Genomic DNA, 12,467 nt, shown 5'->3' with positions numbered 1-12,467 from the left:
GATCTCATTTAACAATTACCTGAAAGTTTGCAATTGTTTCAAATTTATTTAAAATACTTTCAATTTCTTCTTTTTGTAAAGTTTTGTCTGTCAAAACAAAAAGTGTTGCCATCATGTTAAATGCAAGCAAAAAAACAAATATTGGCAAAAACCTAGAAATAATTCAGAAAACCCACCCTTTTGATTCCTCTGTAAAGATTTAATAATCTCCAGCATTGTTTTTGCCACTGGCATCAAATGTTTTTCCCTCTGAAATATAAATAACATCAAGCCAATCAACAGAGTTCATGCAATTTTTTTCCACAAAAACATGCCGAGAGGAAAAAAAGTCAAATTGCTGCTTGCCTGCTCTTAGTTAAAATGATATAACATTTCCTGCAATTAAATAAAAATCTGGTAGTTATCATGATAGCTCTCTCACCTTCAATTAAGACATTTTTATTCAGTGCTTAATTTGAGAAAAATTGTGCAAAGTGCATTGTCAGAAGAATTATCATTTCTATTTCACAATTGTTTTGTAAGAACTAAAACTACGGCCAAGGGCCATCAAAGGTTCTACAAGGGATTTTGTAAATAACATTGATGTGTGGCAAGGGTGAGTAAGAATATCAGTTGCAAGCTAGCAATAGCATTCCTTTTGATAAGTACATGAAAGTAACAACTCATAAAGTTCAAATTTCAATGTTGCTTCAAGGTCAAAAGTCTTTCCAACTTTCATGGTTTCAGGTGATGGTTATTCTTGTAGAACTATATTCCTAACAGGGAGGCAACATCCTGGGGAGGGAGAGAGTGAGATTGTGAGAGAAGAGAAAAGATAGCCATTTGGATTTGGACTTTTTTCAACACACTTTCATTTATAGAATATTAATTTCTTCAATAGAAACAGAAGGTGATATTTCTGAAACAATTGCATTCATCTTACCTCAGGATCATCAGGATGGTTTTCAATTGTCAACTGCGCCCAAGTGCACAAACGCATTACAGTGGTTTCTACTTCCTTCAATGCGATAGATTTCAGCAAAGAGAGGCATTCATCTCTCTAGATGGAAAAAAGACTTCAATTTTTTTATTATGTATATTCACATTAAAATTGCAAAATTCAAAAAAGCTAATCATGTGGACATAACATCTTATCCTAAATATCAACGTTTATTATATGCGTCTGAAGCAAGTGTGGGGAAAGGGTGAAGTCACAGATTAGTGGTGGTTTGCAACAGGCCGTGATAGACAAAACAGGAATGGCAAGGTAAACAGGAATTGATTAGGGCTGGATTTAAAATCCTGCTAATATTTGAAACTTTGAGTGTGTTTAGCCAAGTGAGATAAAGAGAATTCCTCATTTAGAATGTGCAAAAATGCATTTGAAGATTTAATATTTTCTCAGAACATTTACAAAATATTAAATATTTTAAAACTATTTCAAGATCTTAATGTATCCTAAAATAACCAACATAACTTTCAATGTAATGTTTACTACTGTTCCTGCCAACCAACATTATTCCTTAACCACCTTTTCCAACAGGTCTTTCAAACTCATAATAAATGTTGCATTAATGTTTAGGATAAGATCTTGTTTCCACATTACTGCTCACTTTGATACTGATAAGATAAATATTTCTGATTTCAAAAAGAACTAAATTTCAATATCCGAGATATGTTCTCTTTTTCTATCTCAAAAACGAGCAATGCAAATAAAGTCCATTAATACAACAAACTTGGGACTTTAAAGAAAAAGCGACGTTATTTCACTTACTTTCGAATACTTTTTTCTTGGGTGTTACATAGTAGAATGGTATATTTCCAAGTGAGGCTGGTACATTTAAAGGGAGCATTGAAACCCAGGTCATGTGGAGTGAAGGATACCAATCATCACCTGATGCGCGACATACTGAACTATTGAGATTTATGAATACATGCACAGCATGGTGTGGGAGTTTTATTGCACTGCCATTATCTGATGAGCCTCAACCAATCTGATGCAAATCAAAATGGATAGTATGGCAAATTCCTTGAGTTTTATGTTGTTTTCTCAGAGGGAATGACTGCGGCAAATCTTTACACACCAGATCCAAATCTTATGAAACATTAGATTTCTGAGACAAGCTAATTTTCCATAAAATAAGTATGGCTCAAACATGACAAAAGGACATTTTAAGAGTAAAATGTTCCTCTATTGTGAGCTACATTTCTTTTGACTGCTGTTTTAATTAATCTTGTTAAGATTTAGGAAGACACGATCAGTAGACATCCACAGAACACACTATTACCTCCAACTTTCACTTCACACTGATGTTAAGTAGTGCCTACCTTGTTGTTAGAAATCAGACGTTTTGTATGCAGAAAGTAAACATCAACTGGTGTTAGTGTGTATGCATGAACTACTTTCAAAGCATCATCCAACGAGGACGACAGGTCTTGCTTCAAGATGAACTTTATCAACCACTGATCAGAAGAAAAGGACACGGTAATGAATGAAAAATATGTATTTGAGTTTATATTTCATTTAATTAAAAATAGATTCATAAGGTGTTGGTGTGAGGTAGCAATTAGTTGTTCCTTCAAGATCACAAAACTAGGACCACAAAATAACAATTTTTAAAAGTTTATATATTCACAAAAATCACCCAGTCGTACAGCAAACGCAGGCCATTGAATTAATGCCAAGCTTCCATGATGAACTTTACATACAAGAAAAATGTGTTGAGTGGAATAATTCAAGTCCTAACGATTTTTGATCTTGAAATTCAAACACAATACAACTTATTCAGTCTTACCCTGTGTGCTAGTAATCAATTGTGTGTGAATAATGTATTAAACGTTTAATCCTACCATTATCTCGTGGTCATTGAACATGTCAAAGTTCCGTATTCCATATCCTCTTAATAATTTCTTCATCTCCATAAGCCTGTAGCTTTCCTGCAACAGCTTCACCCTAGTAACAGTATCATGGGCATTTATTAGCTTTCAAATTTCTTGACTTGAATCCACCTATTTCATACCACATCAATGTGGATTTAATTGTAATTACCAATAATGAGGGATTGAAATGCTGAAACTCAAAAACATTATCGGTTAAGTCTTAATGCATATAGCCTCTGATTGAATGAGATGTTTTGAGACATTTCAGAATGTGCACAAGATCCCACTGTTAAAACATGTTCAGATTGCTATTGCCTTATTTAATTTGTGTAATCAGTTTGCCACAAATAATTATCTCCGGGTTAGCAACATATCCTTATTAGCTCAGCTAGCATCTCCTCAAACATGCCAATTGTTTGGTCCTATATGGAAGTAGCCGAATTCAATGAGGAGTGCACCGAGACACTTTAGATGCCTCAAGTTATTTAAGAGTAACTTATTTGTGATTCTTTAGACTTAAAATATTTACAAACTGGATATGAAGAAAATCAGGTTTAACTAAAGAACCTATCCGGAATATCATATTCCTACCATCTCCTTGTCCAGTAACAAACCCAACAAACTAGTCTGAAGAAGGGTCTCGACCCGAAACGTCACCCATTCCTTCTCTCCCGAGATGCTGCCTGACCTGCTGAGTTACTCCAGCATTTTGTCAACAAACTACCAAGATTGACCACCAGGTGGAGCCAGCAATGGCTGCCTCGCCAACAGTCTGTCCGTCCTTCGTCCTTTCCTTCTTTGTGTTTTAATAGTATGTGTTAAATGTATGTTTTTAGTGTTCTTTGGCTTGTTTTATGTGGGGGGTGTGGGGGAAACTTTTTCTAATCTCTTACCTTGACGGAGATGCGATTTTATTCTGTATCGTATCTCCGTCCGCACGACCTAACGTCAAGGAGTTAGCAGCCTTTGCTGGAGATTGACATTTGAGAGCTCCTCCGCGGGGAGCCTACGGGACTTTAACATCACGGAGCCTGCGATCCCTTTGCGAGGGATCAACCTCGGAACCGTGCGTGCTTGCAGACTTAACATCACGGAGCTCACGGTCCCTGGTCAGAGACCGACTTCGGAAACTCCAAGCCGCAGGAGCTTCGACCGCCCCGACGCGGAAGCTTCGACCACCGGCTGCGGGAGCTTCAAAAGCCCCGACGGATGGTTCGACTGCCCCGACTGCAGGAGAATAAAGAGGAAGAAGTTTGGACTTTTTTTTGCCTTTCATCACAGTGAGGAATGTGGGGAATCCGCTGTGGTGGATGTTTATGTTAACTTTTATGTAGTTGTGTCTTGTTGGGTTTTGTTCGTATGGCTGTATGGTAATTCACATATCACTGTACCTTAATTGGTACATGTTTACAATAAAAGACCTTTGAAACCTTTGAATACCATCGCATCATTGATGCAAAACCTTAGAAATAAAAACTAAAAAGACCACAGACACTCAGCAAGTAAGACAGATTCTGCAGAAAGAGAAACCGATAAAGTTTGAGGACCTTGACCCCTTGTAAAAACAGGGAGAGAGAAAATAAGTTTGTTTTCAGTATCAAAGATGGGAGGGGGAGGGGGTGAGTTGTTAGAATAAAGGGAATATCTCCGATATGGTTTGACCAAATGACTCTGTGCCAATTAGAAGTCCGTTGTAGAAACAGAGAACTGCAGATGCATGTTTATACCAAAGACTGAAGAAGTCTGAGAAGGGTCCCGACCCAAAATGTCACCCATCATTTTTCTGCAGAGACACGATAGCGCGACAATTTTACGGGCCACCTTACTCACCATCGTCCCTTTGGTGCTAATGGAAGAAGTTTCATTGAAATCGGTGTTATATTTTTAGTAATTCACATTTTAAAGTTTAAATCTATCTCCTAGGGAGGGAGGGGGAGGGTGGGAGGGAGGGGGGGGGAGGGAGGATAAGTGGGGTTGAGGGGGATGGAGTGGGGGGAGGAGGTGGGTGGGAGGGAGGGGGGAGGAGGGAGGATAAGGGGGGTTGAGGGGGATGGAGTGGGGGGGGAGGGGTGGGGGGAAGGAGGAGGTAGGGGGAGAGGGGGAGGGGAGGAGGAAGGGGGGAAAGGGGAGTGGTGGAGGAGAGGATGCTGCACCAATGCAGGAGAGGTTTGGGCCCAACAGGTCCACTTGGTCTAGTTGTTAAAAACAAGAATGTAGCGCTTTACCAGTGGATAAGCTTATACAAACAGAAAAACCGAGTCAAATTAGAGTCAGACATAAAAGGTTGGTTCTGCTCCAGACAGAAAAGTCACTTAAAGGTTGGAGATATTGACTCTAGAAGGTTGCAAAGTGCGCATATTGAAGAGGAGTTGTTATTCGTTCAGTTTGCATTGGATCTGGTGCAGGACTCCACCGGCATTTAGTGGGGGGGGGGGGGAATTAAAGTGCCAGGCCATGGCCATGTCAGCAAACTGAAACAAAGTACCTCACAAAGTACCCACATTTGGTCTCTCCAATTTAGAGACCACGTTGTGAACATCAGATATAAAGCACTAGACAAGATTAGAACAAGCACAAATGAATCACTGCTTCACCTGGAAAGACTGCACGCCTAGATGGTGAGAAGGGAAGAGAAGAGGTGAAAGCACAAGTCTCCAGTTACATGGGAATTTTACAAGTGATGCAATTACTTTAAACATGTTGTATTATTAAAGGAGCACATACTTAGGATGACTCTTTTCCAAATGCTGTCTAACAAGCTGTTCCACTGCATCACTCCAGGGCACGACAGCTCCATACATTATCTGCAGTACTGCATCAAAAATCAGCTGTGAAGGAATATCACTGTTACCTCAAAGAATAACAAATATTTTATATTTTACATATTTTAACAACTAAAACTCCCAAGTTTTTCTAACCAGCATCTGCAGTTCCTTGTTTAAGCTTTGTACCAACATCAACCAATTCCAAAACTTTTTGCCCAGCCCCATAACATAAATGCCACTGAGAAGATAGAAAGGCAAATCATTCCCAAAGCATTTACTGACATAATTCAAAGCAGCAGCAATGATATACATCCGGAAATACATCTATTCTGAGATCAATCTTTCTTATTGATCTAATACAGTGTTTCACCACTTTGTTCATAAATTCATGTTTATAAGTCATAGGAGCAGAAGTAGGCCATTCGACCCATCGAGTCTACTCTGCCATTCAATCATCGCTGATCTATCCATCCCTCTTCTCCCCATCCTCCTGCCTTTTCCCCATAACCCATGACACCCTTACTAATTAAGAATCTGTCAGTCTCCGTCTTAAAAATACCCAATGACCTGGCCTCCACGTCCGCCTCCTTCTTTGTGAACATCTGGCAAGCAACCCTTCGCAAGTCAGATTTCAGCACTTATGCTCTGAATACAAGGGTGCATATCAAACGTAAATTGAAGGGTCAGATTCACTTCTTATAAAGTCCCACAGCTTTACTACAGTTGACGTGTGTGGTGCAGCCCCATTCATATGAATGGGCCACTGACCTGGATTGAAAGGTACAGTTTAGCAAAAGGCAGGTATCATAAAATGTTGGAGTAACTCAGCGGGTCAGGCAGCAAGAGAGAAGGAATGGATGACGTATCGGGTCGAGACCCTTCTTCAGTTTAGCAAATGGCGATATTTAATTTAATTTAATTGTAATGTTAATTAATTTAAAATCATTTATGTCTGTTTCTGAGTTTTTTTTATTACTCAAGTCCTTTCTAAATATTTAAAAATGATCTTAACAATTAAATTGACTTAAAGAGAACTTAAACTGACAGCAATGATCTTTCAAACAAATCAACAAGCAGTCTTGATTGAGAGGCATTCAGTTCAGATGCCCTAAGCCAATTTGCTGCTTGTGGATTGTAGTACCTTGTTGTATGGCCATCAGAATCATTGGTTCACAATAAGTAAATCTTCAGGAGAGAAGCTTAAAGTTGGTCAATAAAGTTTCTCAATGAAAATAATTACTGGACCTACCATGAGATTGTATTTGTAACTAGTGCAGCGTGGACCCATTGGATCCGAACCTCTCCTGCAGCCCGGCGACCCTCCCCAACTGACGACCGGTGGACCCGTTGCCAGCCGTGGAGTCTCCCCCGGGGCCATGGGCGGGTGAGGGAGGGGGGGGGGAGAAGAAAGGGGAGAGGGAGCCACCCCGGCCCCGACCGGCCATTGCGGCGGCTAGCAGCAGGAGAGCGGCTGCAAGGCGCTGCGGCATCTTTGACCTGCTGGAGGCCATCTTCTTTGACCCTCTGCCGCCACGCTGCACCACGGGAGGAAGGTCAGGCGCGGGGCGATCCTCCCGGCCGGGGGGAGGGAGCGCATTTATTAAAGTTTATCAAGTTAATTGCTTTTAAAATGTAAGAAAACTTGATCAATCGGGACCGCAGCCGAATGGTGAGTAGGGTGGACCTAAAATTGTTGCGCTATCGTGTACCGTTTTGGCTGTATTTCGGGTACGCACAAACAAACAGACAAGATGAGAGTTTTAGTAATATATATATATAGATAGATACTTACGTCAATATCAGTCATGCATCCCAGCACAGCCATAGCCTTGGCCTCCCATGCAGTTTCAAACAGCGAGGCCGAACGTGAGCTACATTGTTCCAGTAAATCCTATTCAAAGCAAGAGAGTGAAACAATTATAAGCATTTAGTCAGTTAGTTCATTTTATTGACATGCTGAGAATGCAGGATGTTAGTTACAATTGCAAAAAAAGTATTTTTAACATCCGAACATTTATCCCTCATGGGAATAGTGATTTAACAACTATGTGGTTGTCTCATCACTCCAATGATCTGGGTTTTATCCTGACTTGCAGTGCAATCTCTGTTAAGACTCCATGGCCGTGCATGTTTGCATTGGTGCTTGTTTCCTCCAACGTCCCACTTTGTGCAGGTTAACTGGCTACTTTTGGAACATGGCAGGAGAATCAAAAAGGTGTTAGCGGGCATCTGAGAGCAAAAATGTTATGGAGGAACAAGTGCAAAATTAGATTGGTGTGACGGTTCCAAGAAGCAGCATAGACATAACAGGGAAAATTGCCTCCTATACAACAAACATGAAAATATAAAATTAGGGTTTGGAAATTTTTTTTTTTCCTTCCCGAAATTTTTCCCAATTTTGTTTTTTATCTGCAATTTTAAGAATATTGTCAAATAAAACACAATTATGGAATTGTCATCCCGTAAAAGACTCAGAGGGTGGTAAATATATGAAACGAGCTGCCAGAAGAGGCAAGAACTATAACAGAGTTTAAAAGATAGGTACATGGATAGAAAAAGGTTAGAGGGATATGGGTCAAACATGGGCAAATAGGACTAGGTTAGATGGGGCATTTTGGCCAGCATGGACAAGTTAGGTTATGACCGTATATAAAATTTAAACTTACTGCACCTACAGTATCTTTGTATGATAGCCTAATTCTGAGCAACTCTACTGATTATCTAAATATATCTTTCTAGTCAACAGTTTACATGATGCCTCACCATTCAGCTCTTGCATTTACTACTGTGCCTACATATGTTTAAACAACTTAAAGTAGAAAGACATTTACTTTTATATAACGCAGTAGCAGTTCTTCCCTCTGTAAATCATGCTTCATTATGTAAGGCTGTATAATCTTTTCAAGAGTCCTTGGAATAAGCTCTGGAGCCAGAACTCTATCCAACATCCGGAATACAATTGTTGATGTTGTTTCCTAATATATAAATCAGAATTAGTATGTAATATACAACAAGATACAAATCCTCCAAATACATAATTTCCCATTACTAATTCAGATTACTGAAATCAGATTTTAAAATGTACTTTTTAGAAAACATGATTAAATATCTTATACTTTAAACCAGATGGTTAATGGGTCTAATTGTATAATCAAATTAAAGTGAAAGATTTACTCAAATTATGCACGAGAAATAGTTCCGGTTCAGTGCTAGATGATTCATCAACTGCGAATAGACACATGCTGATTGGATTAGAGTATTTGATTCAATACGACACATCCAGGTACACTGTTGTGTAGGAAGGAACTGCAGATGCTGGTTTAAACCCAAAAATAGACACAAAAAGCTGGAGTAACTCAGTTCTTCAAAAGGGTCTCGACCGAAACCTCACCCATTCCTTCTCTCCAGAGATGCTGCCTGTCCCACTGAGTTACTCCAGCTTCTTGTGTCCAGTTACACTATTAATCCACAAGTTTAAAATAATCAGCGTCTACTCTGATCTACGGCATAAAATTAAGGCTTGGGCCCTGGTTTTACTATTTATGTAATTACCAAATACCGTACATACAAAACTCATACTCATTTCCTAGCCTACCTTTTCAAGCTCCGAGAGTGCCAGTCTGCAGTTGTACTTTCTGTGGAGATCAACTAGCTCTTGCAGATTATTGACCAATGTCTTCAATTGACACACCTCCTCACAATCAATATTTTCCTTCTAAATTCAACAAAAATGTTTAAAAAATGTAAATAATTCTTTTGCAACATATAAATCCAGCATTTTTTAGCTTTAAAAATATTTAAAAGCTAGCTTTACCATCGCCGCCCACCAAAGAAGTTGCTCCATTGCAATATCTAGTTCGATAATGTACGGGGCAAGTTTTGTTTTACACAGAGGGTGGTGGGTGCCTGGAATGTACTGACAGGAGTGGTGGTGAAAACACAAATGATAGTCGTGTTTAAGAGGCTTTTGGACCTGGGAATGGAGATATATGGATCACGTGAAGGCTGATAAGAGTTTGCCCTGGCAGCATATTCGGTATAGACATTGCGGCCGAAAGGCCTGTTTCCGTGCTGTACTGTTCTATGTTCAGACTTAGTCCTGAAGTTCATTGTGTAGTAGAGACAGACTATCTGCAATATGTTTACCATTGCCTTGCAATATGTGCCCAATTCTAAGCACAGTGATTGAATGAGTCTGGAAACTTCCTAGCCTTTATGACTAGTATGAGGAGTTATCTAATTAGGCATTTTTAAACAGACTGTTCTGACCTTTTCCAGTCAGTTTACAGAATTAACGAAGGATACTTTCTCTCTACTGTACTCAGTTTTTCCATGCTCAACTGATAAATCTTTGGAACTATTCCATGGCCTATTTTATTCTAATTTTTTATACCAAATTTAAAGGCACCAATAGAGGGCAGTTCTTAATTCCCCATTCACATTAATGTCATCCTCAACTGCAAATTTCCTCACAGCCATATCTCACCTTAACAGAAATCTAACCAATCCTTCTAACTTTTCTTTTACATTTTTAAATCCTTCTTTTACACTACTTCCATTGTATTTTCACTAAGCTCATCAATATCTTGAACTCAATTCCTATTCTTTCTTCTTCTCCTTTTCAATTGCCCTCAAATGTCTTCACAATTGCAAATTCATCCAAGTCAAAGAAATGACTAAGTCATACTAAAGCAATCCAAAGTCCAGCCGTAACAAGTCCAAGTTCATTTGGTTTCTTCGCTACAAAGTACAGTTCTGCCATCTGCAATCCATTTTCTGGCCAGTTCGCCTGCAAATGTATGCAATAGGAATAAATTTAGTAAACATGCATTTCAATATTCGCAACAACAGTTTTGCTTTAAAATGAAGAACAATGAAAAGGAGATGAAAAATTAGAAATATAATGTGTAGGGGCCTGTAACAAACTGTTAAAAGGTTGAAAATGTTAGTGAGACAATGGGAGATTGATGGAGAAAAATCTCAACTGAAGCCAAGAACTGGTGTAGGCAAATGGTGGCAGGGAGTATTGAAGTAGTTGACCCTGGTAATAAAGGTATGTTTCAAGTTTCAGCAGCAGAGTGCCCACGCAAGGAATGGGAAACGAGATAGCATTGGGAAAAGACCATTGTGGTGATGAAGAGGATTTGGGATGAAAAACTCAGTTTAAGTTTAAGTAGAATCCTCATGATATGGAATCTGTAGGGAACAGGTCTCGCTAATTTAAGTTAGAACAAATTCCACCCCTTCTTTATCTGCACATTGGACAAATATGACAAATCGATGAGGAGATTGGACATCGTAGTTATATGCAAAAGAAAGGTGTTATTAGCTGGCCGGATAATTTCGGCCTTTTTACTTTTGTATAAAATAGAACAAATAGCTTTTATTGCTTCATATTTTTTGTATAAGATAGCAGCCTTAGCATTTGCTTTTTTAACAAATCACTTTCAGCAGCTTGGGAAAAGAATTTGATAACTTTTATATTCAGCAGTTTGGAGAAATCAATGACAGCCCATTAACATCACAACAAATCCATCTCATTCTCAGAAATATAATAATCTAATCTTTTGGACTTATTACCTTCTCAGTCAGCTCAAGACTGCGGGCTTTGTGCTCCAACCATTTTACTAGAAGTTTCTACAAAAATTCAAAACAAAAAAGGATTTTGCAACGTCCAAAAGGAAAAGAAAACTAAAATTCTTTAACAACTCCATTATCAAAGGTTATTACCTTGCCTTCAGGAACAATCTTTAAAACAAAGGGTATGATGACGTTTCCAAGCCAGAGGCACAATTCCCCTGAAGGCATGGTTGCCGGAATAGAATCAAGCAAACTCTGAAGTCTTTTCAAATCAAATTTGCTTTCAAACTCCACCTGAGAGTGAAAATTGATCACAAGAACAAAAAACTTACTATTCATTCAACAACTACGAAGCTCCACATAACCTCCAAACTGCTCGATTAATCAAGTACTATTTGAAACTAACTGCATATTTTCCGCTTACTTGCTTACTGCTTATTAGTGGTCTGTAAAATAGATGTGAAACATCAGTGAGAAACCTGGCTACATTAAAATGCCAGCAACATTGTATAGAAAATAAAGCAGGCACTGCGGTTAGTTCAATCAATTAGAATGGTCAATAATCAGCAAGACATCACACCAACGTGGCATTTCGTGCTAAAAGCAGCAACAGTGAGCAAGGCAAGATCTGAAATTTGCCACTGTAAATAATCATGCAGTCAAAGCATAACACATAACTGGAGAATAAAACTAACATGCTACCAATTAAATGTGCAATGTCTGATATAGTCAGGCTATGTTTCCAAATCTTGCTGCAGAATCATATATTATACTTAAATATATATTAAACACATATCTGCTTTGAGTGTATTTTGTTTTCCGCTAAAGTTATGGCACAACAATAAGATGGAGTGTCTGTAGCCATACCTGTACTAAAACTGAACACCACCCTGAAGGACAATGATACCAGATGAATTTTTATCAACAGGTCAAAAGCTTCATGGTCAGATTTCAAGGTACCAGTTTTCCACTTCCAGATTTTATTAAGGCAGGAAAACAAGTTCAATTCAGAGTTTGAACTCGTATACTCTGGGTTACTGATGCAGTAAAATAACCATTTCATTTCCCATAACTGGATCAGCAGCATGGAGCCAGGCTTGGTACCATCCTGCACTCAAAATTTCCAATGAGATACAGATAATGTTTCTAATCAATAAGCACTTCAAACCACCTTGCAGGAAGCGAAAGAGAAAGTCAGGACATTTGTGTGGCTGCATATCAAAATTAAATGTTGTGAGGCATTAAGCTGTGGAATGCTGAGGA

General features: G+C 38.8%; 1 protein-coding gene across 4 annotated transcripts in view; it reads right to left on the bottom strand.

Moving 5' to 3' along the window:
- Positions 1-12,467, bottom strand: part of kntc1 (kinetochore associated 1) — a 110,763-nt gene that overhangs the window by 67,052 nt on the left and 31,244 nt on the right. For all 4 annotated transcript variants that reach the window (XM_078421676.1, XM_078421675.1, XM_078421677.1 and 1 more), the window contains exons 22-33: positions 11,355-11,498; positions 11,205-11,261; positions 10,312-10,413; positions 9,220-9,339; positions 8,456-8,599; positions 7,417-7,515; positions 5,584-5,687; positions 2,830-2,932; positions 2,308-2,442; positions 923-1,039; positions 177-249; positions 20-87 (exon numbers count right to left, since the gene is read on the bottom strand). In XM_078421676.1, coding sequence (XP_078277802.1) covers positions 20-87; positions 177-249; positions 923-1,039; positions 2,308-2,442; positions 2,830-2,932; positions 5,584-5,687; positions 7,417-7,515; positions 8,456-8,599; positions 9,220-9,339; positions 10,312-10,413; positions 11,205-11,261; positions 11,355-11,498 — 1,266 coding nt within the window. The remainder of the gene's footprint in view (positions 1-19; positions 88-176; positions 250-922; positions 1,040-2,307; positions 2,443-2,829; positions 2,933-5,583; positions 5,688-7,416; positions 7,516-8,455; positions 8,600-9,219; positions 9,340-10,311; positions 10,414-11,204; positions 11,262-11,354; positions 11,499-12,467) is intronic.

Source organism: Rhinoraja longicauda, chromosome 25 (genome assembly GCF_053455715.1).
Source record: "Rhinoraja longicauda isolate Sanriku21f chromosome 25, sRhiLon1.1, whole genome shotgun sequence".
Taxonomy (NCBI): Eukaryota; Metazoa; Chordata; class Chondrichthyes; order Rajiformes; family Arhynchobatidae; genus Rhinoraja; species Rhinoraja longicauda.
The sequence above is the reverse complement of the archived record's forward strand: the minus strand, read 5'-3'. Positions and strand labels throughout refer to the sequence as shown.